The sequence below is a fragment of the Harpia harpyja genome, chromosome 21, assembly GCF_026419915.1.
Source record: "Harpia harpyja isolate bHarHar1 chromosome 21, bHarHar1 primary haplotype, whole genome shotgun sequence".
Taxonomy (NCBI): domain Eukaryota; kingdom Metazoa; phylum Chordata; class Aves; order Accipitriformes; family Accipitridae; genus Harpia; species Harpia harpyja.
Genome location: NC_068960.1, coordinates 4,575,951 through 4,591,366, shown reverse-complemented (window position 1 = coordinate 4,591,366; position 15,416 = coordinate 4,575,951). Strand labels below are relative to the sequence as shown.

The 15,416-nt window shown below is 54.7% G+C and overlaps 1 protein-coding gene across 2 annotated transcripts in view; it reads right to left on the bottom strand.

The window, feature by feature from the left end:
- Positions 1-566: 566 nt before the first annotated feature.
- Positions 567-15,416, bottom strand: part of FBXL18 (F-box and leucine rich repeat protein 18) — a 40,978-nt gene continuing 26,128 nt past the window's right edge. Inside the window, exons 5-6 of one of the 2 annotated variants that reach the window (XR_008232824.1) lie at positions 2,659-2,804; positions 567-1,267 (exon numbers count right to left, since the gene is read on the bottom strand). Coding sequence is in view for 1 of the 2 variants with exons in the window: in XM_052772919.1 (XP_052628879.1) it covers positions 2,753-2,804 (52 nt within the window). In the remaining variant the exon portion in view is untranslated. Of the gene's footprint in view, positions 1,268-2,593; positions 2,805-15,416 lie in introns of those variants that run through there. The other variant, XM_052772919.1, reaches the window with a different exon arrangement.

Here is a 15,416-nt window from a genome sequence, read left to right as displayed (position 1 = left end):
GTGACACTGGGATGCAGTGACGCCGGGATGCAGTGACACTGGGATGGAGTGACACTGGGATGCAGTGATACCGGGATGGAGTGACACCGGGATGCAGCGACACTGGGATGCAGTGATGCCGGGATGCAGTGACACTGGGATGCAGTGACATCTGCTGGGCTCCCACTCAGGGAAACCCGCCAGCCCTGGGCTGGTCACAGACCCTCCGGCACCGGACAGCCCCACGCCATGAGCAAGCCCCACTCACGCACAGAGCCCGGGGGCTCCCAGCTCCAGCCGGGGCTCCACATTTCCAGCCCCAAGAGCACCCAAATCCTCTCCAGCTCCCATTCAGACACCTCCATACCACGTCCCCCACCGCCAGCCCCGGGCAAAGCCCCCAAACCACTTCAGACAGAGGAAAGGGGCAGCACCCCCCCACACACACCCCCCAGCACCCATGCTCTCTGGGGAGGGGTCCCAGGGGGGTCCTGGTGCTCCCGAGAAGACCAAAGAGCTGAAAAACCTGCATTAAGGGAGAAAATGTGCAAATTAGGAGTGGGGGTAGGGATGGGGGGGGGGAGTTGTTTATCTAGAGCTGATTTTGATTTTCTTCTTTCAAATATCAGCAGGATGCTGAGCCTCGCCTCATTATGCAAATAGAAGCAATTAGAGCTCACCCAGGCTCTGCCCACGTGACAGGTTTATGGCACTCGCAGAAATCCTTCCTGCTACATGAGAGGAATAACAACAGCTCCCCAGCCCCGCCACGGCCGGGAACCCGGGATGATTTGATAAGGGGAGCCCCAGAGTTGGATAAAGCCCCCCCATCGCCACCCCCCCAGGAGCCTTTCAAAGTCCTCGGAGAAGAACTTTCCCAAGGAAGAGTCTCCCCTTCTTCCATGGAGACACCAACCCTGCCGGCATAAGTCCTCACCGGCTCTTGGGATGGGAGAGATGGAGGGGGAGAGCATCACTGGGAGTGACTCGAAAGCCTTTTTCTCCACCAAGTCAGAAAGTCAGCCCCCAGCAGGGCATCGCTACGCTTTGGGACTGGTGCCCAAGCGGACGTGCTTTGCTGAAGACCAGCAGAAAGAGGCAAAGCAAAAATACCTAAATTCCCTGAACTGGGCTTAAAAAGCAAAGAAAACTCACCCGGACACACCACACCAGCCCCAGTCCCACCGCGGCTGTAGCAGGATGCCGGTGCGGGGGACTGGTGGCGGAAGGAGCGGCGGCAGCTCCGGTCCCCATCCGGCTCTTCGCCTCCCCAGGGGCACGCACCGACCTGCAGGGACCAGACACAGGAGCGTAAATCAGACACGACTCCCATAAATCCATCATCTTCCTCCTGATTTACATCAAGGTAGCTGGGAGGATTTATTCCCAGTACCTGCCTCGAGTTTCCTAACCCCAGAGGAACGTGTAAAAAAAAAAAAAAAAAAGCTCTTTGAATATTGATCTTTCTCCTAAATCTTTTTTTTTCTTCTTTTGGATGCAAACGGAGATTGATGAGCCCAGGTGGGCGGCTCCTCACCTCTGAGGGCAATTTCTAGCTGTGTTCCCGGAGGAAGGAATGAGCAGCGGGATGCCCGTGAGTCCTGCTCCACAGAGGCCATCACCCATGGCCAAGAGAGAGCTCCCAGGCACCTGGTTCGGCCCGGAGGCACTTGCTCCGGAGCAGGCTGAGAGAGACATCGTCACGGACTGTTTCACAGTGTTACCGCATTTAAGCTAGCGAGCATCCTGCAGGAAACCTCCAGCCCACACCCCTGTTCTGACTCCATCCCTGACTCCATCCCTGCACCGGCTGCTCTTTCCAGGGCTCATAGGTGGGAAGAGCCCCCAGGGAGCCCTTTCCACCTCCCCCAACTAGAGCCACTCAGGCTCCCGTTGTAAGGGAGCATGTGATTGCCGTGGAGAGACGTATTTCAGCAGCCAGAGGATGGTTTGGGAGTACGACCCTCGTACCTGCCCTGAAGTGTGACCCGGAGCTTTAGGAGACACCCAGGCACCCAGCAGCATGGCTGGAGCTGCCTTGGGGTACCCCCAAATTGCCCCCCGAAGGAGAGAAGCTTGCTCAGAGCTTTTCCACGTGCCAAAAACACTCAGTGGCACCGTATGTGACCCCAGACACAGAGATGAGCACCTCCTTGATGCTACCACCGGAGGACGGGGTCCTGCTCAGCCATGGGCTGCAGCGCTCTGGAGCCGAGCTGCCTTTTTCCCCAAGGACTTGATAACTTCCAGACCTTCTCCCTAAGGCGCAGGCAAAGCCCGCAGGCAGGGAGTGTAATGGGAACACCGATCCTGCAGGCAAGCTGCTTCAGAGGGACTCCTGCCTGCACAGGGTGCAAGACCCCATCAGAAAGATGCCTTCACCTCCTGATGGGACTCATGCCAGGGCTTGGCCACACCACGGGGAAGCGGGACCGCTCCAGCGTGGCTGAAAAAGAGGGCTCGGATCCCGACAAGCCCCGGGTGGTGCAGGCAACAGGAGCTGCAGGCAACGGGAGCTGCAGGCAGGCAGGCAGCGGGAGCCGGGAGCCGTGGGGAAAGAACTGAGTCAGCACTAGGAGAGTTGCCCCCAGCCAGGCCGTTTGGCAGGCAAAGGTTGGGAAGGAGCTTTTCTTCTGTAACAGGGCCGAGCGAATAATTCATAGCGGATAAATAATTCACCAGGAGTTTAGCCTTCCTCTGGCAGCGGATTGTCTGCGAGCTGTTAGCAATTATCCCTTATTTATTTGCGATCCTGAATTTTTAGTTGAATTATTCAGACAAGTCGTTGCTGGGCTGAGGAAAAGCCCGGGGAAAGGAGGCAATACCTGAAACGACAGGAAAAATCATCGTCAGGATGAGTCCACGGCTCGGGAAGACACGGTGTTGTTATGACTATTTAAGCATCTGTAGCGCAAGAAATACCCAGAGCTGCAACGGGCCCCGCGGCCGGAGGCGATGCAGAAGCGAGCGGATGGATGCAGAAGAGGCACCGGATTGTTGGGTTTCCACCACCCAGCTCCATTTCCAACCAAGAGCCCCTGGACATGCCCGGGTTTTCTGTTTCCTACCAGCAAATTCATCTGCTGGGAGATTCGTAGAAGAGAACGCCGAAGGAAAGACAGCGTGAGCAAAATAAATTCACATTTCTGTTTGGATGAATATCTTCAAAATTGTTTTAATGAGGTGTCTCCCCGGTTCGCTCAGCAGCAGGACTGCTCGGTGGCTTTTCTACAGCCACACAAGCCCATGTGGTGGGGACACCCACACTTGTCTTAACTCATTTGGAGTCATCAGCCCGAGGGCTTGCGCCCTGCCTGCCGCACACAAACCAGAGCTGGCCTGCAGAGACACAGAGAGACGGGCTTTGGGGGGAAAAAACCCAATATACTCAATTCAGGCAAAAAAGAAATTTTCTTGAAGGACAAAGCAATGCTTCCAGCAGAAAAGAAGAGAAGCGGCGTTGCAGGGACGCAGGGAATGAGAGCGGCAACAACCTCATGCTGTGGCTCCTCAGGCTCTGGCTGCTGGACCTGCTCCTGCTCCCGGGGAGGTTTGGCTCTTCCCCTTGACGGGAGCAGAAGATCCTCCACAGCAGCAACAGCACCGGCTTCTGGCTCTTGCCCAGGCAGCTCTGTCTACTTTTTGTTCCCAGAAGAACAGACTGGTGAAGAAGACTCAAACCACGCAAGGCAGCCTGCCACCTTTCCCAAGGCACAGCCGTGGTCAGGCTGGAGTCACCTCTCTCTAACAAGAAACAGCAATAACCCACCCCACTGCAAGCTACAGGACCTTAAACCTCCCAGCTGCAGAGAAAAACTTGGCAGGTGACTCCTGAAAACACCCAGACGTACCGAAGAGTCTAATAATAACAACAAAAATGAATACAATCTCATAGTTGGATTTTTTTAAGCCCATCTTGTGATTTTAAGGGTTTAACTCACATTTACTGGCTCCTCAGGGCTAGCAACCCAGGAACGCGGCGCTGGTGGTGACTGTCCCAGCAGCGTGACCAAGGGTCCTTGTCCCTTTTCACGGCGGAGAACAGCTTTGGCAGAGCTGGCGACCGCTTTCCTGCCTTCCCAGAGCCGCTCTGGGCACCACACAGTGCCCAGGGACCAGAGCAAACACCTCTCCCAGTTCCCACGCTGCCACGGTCCCCCTCAAAGGATCGCCCCGAGCCAGGATCTTCAGCAAGCGTCCTCCACCGACCAAGGCTTTGCAAGATTCCTGAATTAACAAACCTCTCTTTCCCTGAGCCAACTGCTACAGGCTCCAGACCAATGAAAGAGGTAAAAAGAAGAAAAGAGAAAAGAATTTGCATGACTGTTCCCTGACGGATGTTTCGTTACACAAAAGGAACACATCTCCTCAGGCTGGGTTGAGATCCTCAGCAATAATAAGCATTTCTTCTATTTTCCCTTGAATTGCTCATCATACAGTTAAAATTATTTTTAAAAAAAGAAAAAAAGAGCGATCACCCAGGGAGATGCTAACTCGGAGGCACGGTCCCGTGGAGAGGCATACGGGGAAGAAGGAGGTACCAGACCAATCTAAGCTGCTTTCTGAGCTGCCAGAGCCCACCCAAAGGAGAACAAAGCCCACAGGAGTTTTTTCCCACTGCCTAGAAGGGACTTGCTTGCGGGTGTCACACGCTGCCTTCCTCCACTTCTTGCTCCTCACCCTCACCTGGCTCCTGCCAGCTCCCAGAACATTCAGGCAAGCGATCCTCAGCCTGCAACCACCTCCACCTCAGCTGGGACAGCCCAGACAGATGGTCCTGGTGAGTTAATCCACATGATTTTGCCCAAATTTGATGAGGGAGCAATTTATTACACGCCGCAAACTGGCAGGGGTGGCAGTAAGCAGGCAGGAGCGGCAGGCAGCATCCCTGGCAGGAGGGGAGATGCGGGCAGAGGCTTGGGCACAGGGAACGATCCTGGGGCTGAGGTTGGGAGTCCGGGAAAGTTTCCTCCTCCCTGCTGAGGCTGCCCAGGCGCCTTTGTGGGCTGGGTGGGAAGACTGGAGGTGGAAAAAGCCATTGGGCAATGGGAAGGAGAGCCAGCAGCCAGGAAGGGTGGATGGGGACATTGGGGACCCCCTGAGCAGCTCACACCAAGCATCTCTTTAGGTATCAAGTGGGTCATGCCTCTCCAGTGCTTGCTTGGTCTCGCTGTCCACTGCCTTGGCTGTATCCCCTTTCCGAGGGTACTCTTTGAAGGACAATGAAAGGATCGGCATGGATTTATCTCACTAGTCTTCCTTACCGGAGCCCATTGCGGGATGAGCAGGGCCCTCCCTCTTTCCTGGTGTGTCATCCCATACGATGGCCGCCAGCTCCTGAGATCACATCCTACCACGCCACGGAGGTGTCCAGAGCTCCGTGTCCTACACGTCTACTGCTGACAAAGCAGGAAGGCCCAAAGCGCGTGGTCAACCCGTGCGCTCAGCAGGACCTTCCAGGCGGATGGCAGGAGGAGGCTTTCTCAACAGCAAGATGACGGATAACCAATTCCAAAGATTCTTCCTACCTCCGTCTCACGTGGATCACACTTGCTCAGGGTCCTTCCCACTTAACCAACTCTTCCTTCCTCCACTACCCAAATGCGATCCACCTCTTTTCCCCCAAAACTACCGTTCCTCCTCTTCCTCTCTGCAAGGCTCCCATTGCACCTGCAGAGGCTCCCGGTGCGCACCGGGGCTGCAACACCAACCCGGGGAGCCGGAGCCTGAACGTCTTCACCTGAACCCCTCCTGCAGGGTTGGTTGTTTTGCTCTGGTGCTGGCTCTGCGAAGGACGCTGGCTGCCGGGAAGGCTGCCCAGGAGCGAGGACAAGGCCGTGTCACAAGCTGTGGTCGTGGGGACATCTGCCTGGGGAGAGGGTTGAGGACAAGACCCAAAGCAACCACAGAAGCAACCTTGGCATCCACCCCACCGCCTCACCACCTGAACCAGGGGCAGCCCAGCGCAGCCCTTTCCCGGGGCTGGGGTACCCCCTGCAGACCCCTCCAGGGTGGAGGCTCCCATCGATGCCGGGGGGTCCCGAGGGATCCGCTCGGCCGCCTGAACACAGTCGGGATGGGGTTTGGCACCCGGCTGCTCTTCTGCTGAGCGCAGGAGCTGCAGCCAGGCACTGGCACATAAATACACGGTCCTGGAAGGAGCCCGCGGTGTATCGCAGAGCAACCCACGGCCACGAGGAGACCTGCCCCGTCCCATCCCGTCCCATCCCGTCCCGTGGGAGACGGCTTGCCAGGAATGTCCCACATCAGCGCTTTGCCAGCGATAAATAAGGGAGGAATGTGGCAGCTCTGGTCGCCGGGATCTGCCAGGCTTCTCCATTGGAAAGGAAAAAAGAGGGCTCTGGAGATGCTGGTGCCCTTGCCCCTGCCAAGGCTCCCCCTCTGCCACTGCCAGCCCAGGGGTGACAGCAAGGGTGCCCAGAGCTGCCTTCTTGCTCCTGTCCCTGCACAACCCCAGGGTGGAGGCCGAGACCCCCAGGATGGGGGGAGAAGTACAAATGAAAAAAAAAGAGCTTTTATACAAAAAACAGATACTTCCATCCCAGCTGATGTGCAAGGATAGGAAAGGGAGGGGGCAGAAAAGCAGCAGCTGGGATTTTGGAGAACAATGTGGGGAGAAAAAAGAAAGAGGGAGGAAGACGAGCACAGTTGAGCCGCCCGTGGTTGTCAGCCCTTTTCTGGGGGAGGGCAGCGGGAAGGTTAGTGATCAGCCAGATCTGAAACCAGACAAAACTATTTCCACATGCCAATAAAACCCCAAGCGCAAAGAGTTTCCAGGGCTCTGGGGCCCCCGTGCTGCCTCTAAAACAAAACAGAAGAGCTGGGAAGCTCACCCGAGCAGGAGCTGGCGCATGGAAGGGAGCGCAGCGATAGCATCTGACCTTTCCTTCCTCATCATCCTCCCTCTCCTCGCCTGCCGCAGCTCATCCCTGCCGGCATTGCTCGGTCTGCGTCAAAGGGACACATGGAAAAGCAACTGGGCAGTGCAGGCATTGCTTAGTGGGGCCAGTGATGCTCGTGGTGGGGGTCTCACCTCCCACGTGGGTCTGGGAGCTGAGAACCTCAAACTCATCTCACTTGTGTCTTCAGCAGGCTCCAGCATGCAGGGTCAGGGATCAGAGGGCTGAAATCATCCCCGCTGCCGTGAAACCAGCCCTTCACAGCGGCAGAGCCGAGGCAGCCCCCTCCATGGGGATGCTAACGGCCCCAGCCCTCCCCACGCCGAGACGGGGACATTCTCCAAGCCACAGCTGAAAGGGACCTGCTCCCACCTGTGTCCCACCACACAGTGACCTTGGCTGAGCCTTTAACTCGCCCACGGCTTAGTCACGGCAGCCGTAAAACCCAGTGCAATTGCCAAGACCTTGCCGGAGAGGAAAGCAGCTGCCGCCCTGAGCCACTATAAATCACCGCACCGCAAAGCGCGGCACCCACCGCCCCGCTCCCCGGCTGTAAATCTGCAGGAGCAGAAACCGATGTGGCTTATCGGGAGAGGCCACACCGCTGCCCCAGCCCGGCTCAGCCCTCGTGAGGCCACGTGGGTCCCCCCAGACCTCCCCGGGCAGAGGAAGAGGATGCTCGGTTAATATTAACTGCCAGCAGCGCTCGCAGCCTTATCAGACAGGCAGCAGGCACCCTGCATCTGCCGAGCTTCGCACCACCCGACACTCGCTCCCACGTTCGGGGTAATCGCCGCCTCCATGGTCCCCGTATGGGAACCACGAGCCGTGAACGGAGCCGAGCAAACCCTCGGCGCGTCCTCAAGCCCTCCGTGTGCCCGTGCTGTCCCCCAGCCCCGGTGTTGTGACTGTCTCCATATGTCCACACCTTTCCTGCCACTTTTGGGCAGACGACAGCCAGGACCCAAGCCCAGTCCCTCAGCCTGGAGGAAACCTCTTCATTCTTTGACCATTTGCTCAACAAGCACAAGGACTGGACAACTGTAATGTTTCCCTCTTTGTGGCAAGAGTTTAAGAAACCTTGGGCAACTCAATCCTACGGGAACCTCCTGTTCTCTCCAGTGGGTACAGGAGCCAGAACCAAAGGGCAGCGCTGCCATCCCCTCCCGACATGGGAGAGGAGACCGTCGAGGAACACACCCAAGGACACACCAAGTATGGTCCTTGTGTATTTTGGGCACGTTTGGAAACTGAAGGCTTTCAGTTCACCAGGCAGCCTGGAAGTCACTGCCACACTGATCTGCTCTCACACAACACCAGCGCCTGTCTCTCCAAGAAAGGGTTCACCTTTGCTACATTAATTAACAGCACAGAAGAAAAATCGAGCACGAGTCTGTGCCCTGCCCCATCATCCCATCCCAGCAAGGCAAAACCATCACACTCTGCAGCTCCAGCTGCCTGGAGCCACTTCCCAGCCTTCCCCATCCCAAGGAATCCACAGGTTTCACCAGAAAGCAACCAAAATTCACCCGCTCTGAAAAGCTCTCCCCTTGTCTCCACTCCCATCCTTCCTCCTGCACTCATTACCCGGCTGCTATTCTGCTCAGGTCCTCCTGGCGTGCTCATCACCGCAGCATCCCCACCGCCAGCAGTGACTAACATCTGTCACGTTTGCTCTCTCATCCTTGCCCAGAGGCAGGAAAGCGCCTGCATGCGTGTACACGCACCCTTCAACATGCCAACGCAGAAGCCCCAGGTTAAAGCCATTGGCTCATTTCAGTGTAAATCAAGGTTTTGCGAGGTGTTCGCATCAAAGACGGCGTCTTGCCCCGAGAGCAGAAGGCACTGACTTGGCCGTGGTCTGTGATCCCAAGGCGGTTTGTGCTCTTCCTCACCAAAGAAACATCACCATCAGCGTCACCACAGAGCATTTGTAAACGCCCAAATCTGTGCAGCGCGGCATCCAGGAGACCAAGCGATACCCCTCGCGCCACAGCACGACCCTCCAGCCCAGCTCTCCGTGCTGCCCCAGCCAGCACCAGTACACCAGGCTCACCACCGCATGGCTGTTCATCGTTCTTGAGTTGGCCTGATCCAGGCACTGGGCGATGCTGGCATCGGCAGGGCTGCAGGCAGGGAAAGAGAATGCAAACCGGGAGTCACGTGGCATTCCCAGAGGACCGGTGCAGTGGGGAGACCCTGAGCATCTTGGTCTTCTTAAAAAAGAAGCGGCTCCTGGCAATGCAAGGAGAAATTGCGTCCTACTGCCAGGAGGTGAGGAGGGCTGCCCGCACCACCTTCGCTCTGGTCTGCTGTAACTTATAAGCCCTTCGAGTTGCGTACCCTTAAAGCTTTCTTCAAGTCTTTTGATGATTTCTTTTTTAATCCAAGACTGTAAATGGAGCTGGATTCCTGTGGTTAACCCAGCACAGGGTTCATGCAGTAAGCACACCAGCTAACACAGCTCCATTGAGTTATCTGGTGACCACCACCTCCACATCACTCACTGGGATGAGCTGCAAGTTGCATGTTGGTCATCAGGAGGAGCTGGCTCTCACTACATGCATCTTGCAGCCCAGGAAAGGTGATACAGACCCAGAAGGTCCATACAGACCCTCCTTGGTAAGGGACACGTGCGGAAGATCTGACCACCTCAACCTCCAGCGCAGAACGTCGAAGGAGGCAGTTCAAGGAACTGCAGGATTTGGGTAGCCAGCGTTAGCAAGATGTGAGCGGTGTCACAGCACAGGAAGAAGGCAAACGGTGTCCCCAGCATTAGGAAAGGGGAAAGCAACTCAAGGGAGAAATGAAAGACTGCTAGGCCAACGTCAGCAGTAAATTGAGGCTCTAAAAGCCATTTAGAGAGATGTTGTGTAAAGCAAAAATATATGTGGGACCAACATTTTGTCACCTACACCTAAAGAGAGTAAGATCATATTGGATTTCCCCAGCACCACCTGACTTTTTTGAGAAAGGAAGATCAGTCCTGGGATCACAACTAATCCTGGCACAAAGGAAACGCCTGTGGCAGCGGGTCGGGGAGGAGCTGGTTTCCCCTGGGAACTGGGTGGCCCTGAGGAGCAGCACGATGGAAGGGAGGTTCCCACCAGCAGCACAATGGGGAAGGTGATGCATTCAGCGAGGACAAATTTTGGGTATAAGGCGGCAGCCTGTATGGAAAGTAGTGAGGCAAGAATGGACCCAGGTGTGTTGGGACATCAGGAGGTGATTGAGAGCCACCGATGGGTGAAAAGGCAAATGCAATTTTAAATTTGAGAAGCGTTTTCAGTAAAGGCAGATGAATACCAGTGCCATTAGACCAGACACTGGGGGAACTTCATTTGAAAGGCAAATATTTCAAGGGGAGTAAAATATTGAGAAGGACAGCAGACCTCAACCAGCTGAAGGTCAGCACTGATCCAAGAGGAAGGGTACAAACCAGCGTAACTTAAAGAGGGTGGGAATTTGAGGTCTGCTCCTGACCGTCAGAGCAAGAAGATGCTGGCACAACCCTGCATGAGAAAAGCAGGCGTGAAACACCCAACTGCTCAAAACAGAGCAAGATCCCTTCCCCTGACACGGTCACCAACAATAACAGGAGATGACAGTCAAACCGGAGCCTTAACCCTGCTATAAATGAAGAGAGACACATTCTGATTAAAACAACTGGGCACTTAGTTAAAGCCTGATTGCAATAGGCTGCTCACACATTTGTTGACCAGCTGAGCCGTGCTCTTGCAGAGCTTGTAGGGCAGGGGTAGGATTACGCTGGAAATAGGAACATTCCTCAAAATCATACACCCTGATCCTGACGGAGTTGGTCACCCTCCCTGTGGCAAATGAGCCTGCAAAAGTCAACGGGACAAGAAAGAAAATGGTAATGAGAGATTTGGAGTTTGAAGGTACCACTAAAAAAGCAGGTCCTAGGTGCAGAGAAACGTTACCCTGAGTTTTAAAAGAATAAAACCTGGTGCAAACATCACAGCATCTGCAGGGGGCTGGTGAAAGCCCTGCCCTCTCCCACCGCTCTCGGTGGTCCTCACTTCCCACCCAGATGAGCTCGGTGATGTGCTGCACCCAACATCTGCAAACCATGGAAGAGCTGGGAGGCTGGAGACACAAAATACTTCTTCATCACACTCGGGACTATTAACTACCATCATGAACGGGGTTTGTGGAGCTCAACCGGGCTCGTGTCCCTTCAGCTGCACCAAGCCCAGGGGCTTCTGAGAAGAAAGCTCCAACCCCAGAAGGGACCTCAGGAAGCCATCCAGCTCCATCCACACCATGGCAAGAGCTGATGCACCCCAGGCTTTGCTGGCTGGGAAGCGCTGGTATGAAAGCCGTGCTGAGCACAGCTGTCCTGCACGGTCACTGCCCCCCTCGAGGGAATGGAAACCACAGCAGGGTTTTATGACGGCATTAAACTCAATGTTCCCAGCACCTCTGGTATTGCAGGACCTGCTCAGAAGGGTTATTCCAGCCTGAAGGGCAGTTTTACCAGAAATGAATCCAAACAGAGAAGCAGCCGCGGGGCTGTTTGCACACCTTCTGCCAAGAAATGCTAGGGCCTCCAGCATGAGAGGGGCAATAACTTGTTTCTTCCTCTCTCCTTTCTTTTTCCTAGTAAATTAAAAATAATAATAATGGTAGTAAACTCCCCTTGGCTTTATCCTTCCCCACCAGAGCAGATTCGATTAGCAGCTTCCCTGAGTGGCAGAGGTGTGATTTACTCCCAGAACGGGACTCATTAAGATGTGGGGCAGCGGGAAGTTTCCATTTGCCCCTCAACCAATTTCCCCTCCCCAGCCATTCCCACCGCTGAGGATCAGAGAAGCTTTCCTGCTTCACGTGGTTTGGGAGGCACAGCCCATGGTTTGGTTAAAGCCCCAAAGACAACGTTCACTTGGGGGAGCTCACACCGGACTCCTTTCTTTATGCAAAGTGGATGCCATCACCCATCCAGGGGATGCTCTCTAAGTCCAAGCATCCCTCGAAACCGCGTTGGTACCACTAGCTGGGCACAAGCTGCTTCATAACCCGAGCTGGCAGCTGCTGCTGCTGATAGCCAAAGCGCCCCAAAACATCCCAGGCTCAAAGTGAATTCCCACGATACCGGTGGGCAGCTGAATCCTTAACAGGTCCTGTACCAAAAGGGCCAGTCCCCAGCACGGGACGTGGCTGCAACCTCATGGCATCCAAAGTACTCAGCTAGCTGGAGCAGCTACAGCCATCCCCATCCCGGCACCGTGCCCCACACGAGGGGCAGCTATCAGGCCCCCCAGAGGACCCAAAAACACCAGCCGTTCCCTTTCCACCCACGTATTTTCCTCCCGATGCTCTCGGATGGGTTTTCACACCGCTTCCCGGAGCCGAGCTCCCAGCAAGGGCTGCTGTGTCCGCACGGAGGCCAGGGAGGAGAGGCAACGATGCTCCACACCGCTCACGTCAAGCCCTCCACATCCCACGATTTCTATTTGATTCCCTTTTAAAGGGGCTGTAACGCAGCGCGTATTTATACTTCAAAACAGCTTGTTTGTGTAATTGCCAAAAAAATTAAAAAAAAAAAAAAGACACAAAACAACCCTGCTACAATGACTAATTAGCTCGCTCCTGCCTCGTACCCTGTAAACAAATGTATTTGTAACCAATTTGCAAGCACTTTGCATAAGGGGCCCAGAACACTCGTGCCTGTTTGATGCATTTTGACATTAATTTGATAATAGCGGCTTAACAAGGAATCCAGGCTCCCTAGCTATAAATATGCTGCTTTTCCACTTCCTTTTATCTGCACAGTGAAATAATGTTGTTTTTCCCCCTGCTGCAATAACTACCATCCAACCCTTTCATGAATGCCCTTTATGTCCTTTAGCATTTTCAAGGCTTTTTTTTCTTTTTTTTTCCTCCTCCTGGAGAAAGTAGAAGGGTTTTATTAGTTGTATTTTTAATTCCCATTCATCGGGGGGGAGGAGAAGAGAGGACAGCGATGGTACTCTGATAATGCAGCTTCCAGGAGACAGGGATGAGAGACTTGTTTGTTCAGAAATACTTCTCCATCCATTTGTGCTTCATAGGAGAGAGAAAGCTCATCCTTTTCCTCCTCTTCTCCACTCGCTGTGGCTCTCCCTCTCCATGCAAGCCTTCACCGCCACACCAGAAAGCAAATTCAAGCACGGTGAAATGGGAATGGGACACTGGAGTCCACTTTGATGCCAACCAGAAAGCCACCATGGGCCCCAGCACCAAAGGATGGCACTACAGGACCACCCCATTCCAAATCTCTGCTTGATGGGACAGTCCACACCACCACGAGAACCATCACGTGTCCCACCGGGACAGCACAAAAAGGGCTGGATCATGGGGACTGAACCAGGGTTACGGCTTGTCCATGCCCTGACAACACCATTTCTCCTCTCCTGGTCTCTCCCAAGACTTTCCACCTATCCCTGTGGTCAGAATGTTGCTCACAAGCAGGTTCTCACTCGTGCACGCATCCTCCACCTCTGCCTCACCTGTCAGCCCCCGGGGAAAGGCTGTCTCTAGGGTCTGGGAAGTGGCAAGCACAAAATTAGCACCTTGCAAATTGTCAGCTGCATCCTGCGGCCACAGACAAAGCCTCTGGGAGATGGAGCTATTTGGCTTTTCTCCTCCATGCTGCCTTCTCCCTTGCCTCCATCCTGGAGCCAGCGATGCACAAGCCGCTCCCAAATTGATCCAGGGGGTGAGAAGTCGCACTCAGAGCACAGACCCAAAGGACATCTCCTCCTCCCATCCCAGGCCTAGAGACCTCCCGGACAAGGTCCCAGCAGATGGAAAAACAAGCGTTCGCTGCTGTAGGCTGAGAGTGAGGGTCTGGGAGGTGTTTTAGCCAGCACCCTGCAGACCAGCCCCCCCGAGGTGCTGTCACCCAAGACGCATCAAATGCTGAAGAGCAGCTGGTGGGAGATAAGGGCTATGAAAAATACATCAGCTGGACCAGCCCAGAGAGCAGCATTAGTGCTCATCCACGCTTCCCATTTTGACCTGCAGTGCTCAGGTACCCAGTAGCAAGAGACTCTGCAAAGTGAGGAGGACCAGATCTCCAGGCAGAAGAGAACTGGATCGTCTGGTCCATTTGAATGTCCTCCCCAAACCCTTAAAACTACAATTACCAGCCAGCTTCTTTCCACAGCTAGAAATATTGTTAAAGATGCTTCTCCCCTGCCTCCTCGCTGAATCTCCAGGACTTCTTCACACCCTGAGTGCATCAGCCCCCCCAACGCCGACCCTCCTCTGCCCAACACGCGCAGGCTGCAGAGCTGCGATGTTAGTGGTAGCCTGCTGCTTTCCCAGCAGGCTGGTACTTGCTGCCCAGCAAGCCCAGTTAAACCAGGCAGCAAAAAGCCAGCTGGGCAGAAAACAGAGGCAGAGAGGTGGGGAAGGCAGCAGGGGACAGCCACTGCCCCACTGCATGGCACTTTGGCAAGCGGGGGAAATCATTAACGACCCAGACCTGCAAGTATAAGGTCTCCTTTCCCATTCACACAGCAAGCAAAAGCAGGCACAGCCTTGTTCTCCACCAGCAGGTCCCACCCTACCCTCTTCACACAGCTGGGTCTGGAGGACGACAAGGATCTGGGAACTGTCTTCTGCACATCCACACACTGCCATGAGCCCAAAGGTCTCTGACAGCCCAGGGGCTATCGAGCATCTCTGGAGGTGCAGGGCTCCAGCCCTGCAGTCACCCATCCCCATTGGGAGACAGGCAGGAAAGGAGAGAGAAAACCCACAGAACAAGCCAGTAGCCTTCCCAATTTTATTTTTCCTTCTCTTTAAACACATCCTGGATTGCCATGATCTAGTCTGAGGCACTTGCCCAGCCTCCTCCTTCCCCACAGCAAGCAGAATTGCCTCTTGCTGACTCTCCCTCGCAGAGATCAATACCCCATTTGCCCAAATAATGGCTGTATAGGTGAGGGCAAAACCAGAAGCACACCAAGACATCCAAGCGGTCGCAGGAGATCTCTCCCCCTACCAAGCTGAGCTCTTCAACCCTCAGACTTTTCACACCTCCGCTCCAGTTCCCCCTTCTGGAGACTGAGTCATGTCTCTCCCTGCCGAGCTGGCAGAGGGCACAAGATCAGTACCGAAAGGGGAGAGGGTTGCTCTGCACGGGCCTTCCCCGGGTTTCCTCCCACCAAGGTATCGTATCGACCACGTCCCTTTCAGCCATTTCCCCCTTAAGTCCTCCTCTGGGATCGTTAATGCTGAAACCCCGTGGCAAGCCCCGGAGATAAGCTGGAGGCTTAGCAGAGTCCAAAAGCACATTCTTTCCTCAGCCTCCTCCCTCCTTATCTCTTTCCTCCCTCCCCCAAAAAACACATTTAGATAAAAGTTATTGGAACAATAAAATCCATAACTTAAAACACAAGTGCAGGAGGGGTGAAGGGAGGGTCTCCGCTCCATGCCCTGGTGAGCAGACCTGCCAGAACAGAAAAACAACAGAGGAGAGCCCATGATCCCCTCAGAAATAAAACC